The sequence below is a fragment of the Malurus melanocephalus genome, unplaced genomic scaffold, assembly GCF_030028575.1.
Source record: "Malurus melanocephalus ecotype Western Australia unplaced genomic scaffold, MMel_1.1 scaffold_4425, whole genome shotgun sequence".
Classification (NCBI taxonomy): Eukaryota; Metazoa; Chordata; class Aves; order Passeriformes; family Maluridae; genus Malurus; species Malurus melanocephalus.
Genome location: NW_026627657.1, coordinates 1 through 1099, shown reverse-complemented (window position 1 = coordinate 1099; position 1099 = coordinate 1). Strand labels below are relative to the sequence as shown.

The window sequence follows — 1099 nt, the reverse complement described above, 5'->3', positions numbered from 1 at the left end:
TTTTTTTTTGGGGAGGGGTCTCCTCACCGCACGGATGGCCATCCACACTTGCAGGTAGCAGAAGATGATGACGGCCAGCGGGAAGAAGCAGCAGGTGACCATCAGCACCACCATGTAGGACTGGACCCCGGGGTCCGTGCTGCCGCTGAACACGTCGGGGCCGCACGAGGTCTTGAGCCCGTGGGGCCAGTACCTGGGGGAGGGGACACCGAGGGGTCAGAGGGGACAAAAGGGACACCCCAAAAATGACCGGGAGTGTTCCGGGTCTGGGGGACCCTTGGGGACCTCGGGGTGTCACCCCCAGACCCACCCTGGGGACCCCAGGCTCTGTCAGTACCTGGGGGAGGGGACACGGGGGTCAGAGGGGACAAAAGGGACACCCCAAAAATGACCGGGAGGGTGCCAGGTCAGGGGGACCCTTGGGGACCTCGGGGTGTCACCCCCGGCCCCACCCTGGGGACCTCCGGGTCACCCATTTGGGGAGGGGGGGACACTGGGGGGGTCAGAGGGGACAAAGGGGACACCCCAAAAATGACCGGGATTGTTCCGGGTCTGGGGAACCCTTGGGGACCTCGGGGTGTCACCCCCAGACCCATCTTGGGGACCCCCGGCTCTGTCAGTACCTGGGGGAGGGGACACCGAGGGGTCAGAGGGGACACCCCAAAAATGACCGGGAATGTTCCGGGTCTGGGGGACCCTTGGGGACCTCGGGGTGTCACCCCCAGACCCACCCTGGGGACCCCCGGGATCACCCCCGGAGCGTCTGACAGTGCTGGGGACACCCGTGTGACCCTAAACCCACCCTGGGGACACTGCTGTCACCTCAACACCTCCTTGGGGACACCCGTGTCACCTCCCTGTCACCCCCAGACCCCTCCCCCCGGGTTCGAGACCCCTCCCCCCGGTCCGAGACCCCTCCCCACCGGCTCCAGCCGAAGATGGGGGGCGCGGTCCATGCGCAGGGGAAGAGGACCCGTCCCCAAATCCGCCCTGGGGACATCCGTGTCACCTCCCTGTCACCCCCAGACCCCTCCCCCTGTTTGGAGACCCCTCCCCACCGGCTCCAGCCGAAGATGGGGGGCGCGGTCCATGCGCAGGA

General features: G+C 67.3%; 1 protein-coding gene across 1 annotated transcript in view; it reads right to left on the bottom strand.

Moving 5' to 3' along the window:
• LOC130588329 (red-sensitive opsin-like) overlaps nucleotides 1-193 on the bottom strand; it is a gene marked incomplete at both ends in the record, with an annotated part of 1880 nt that extends 1687 nt beyond the window's left edge. The window contains one exon of the mRNA XM_057389263.1: nucleotides 1-193. Within this exon, the coding sequence (XP_057245246.1) occupies nucleotides 1-193 (193 nt within the window).
• Between the last annotated feature and the right edge of the window lie 906 nt (nucleotides 194-1099).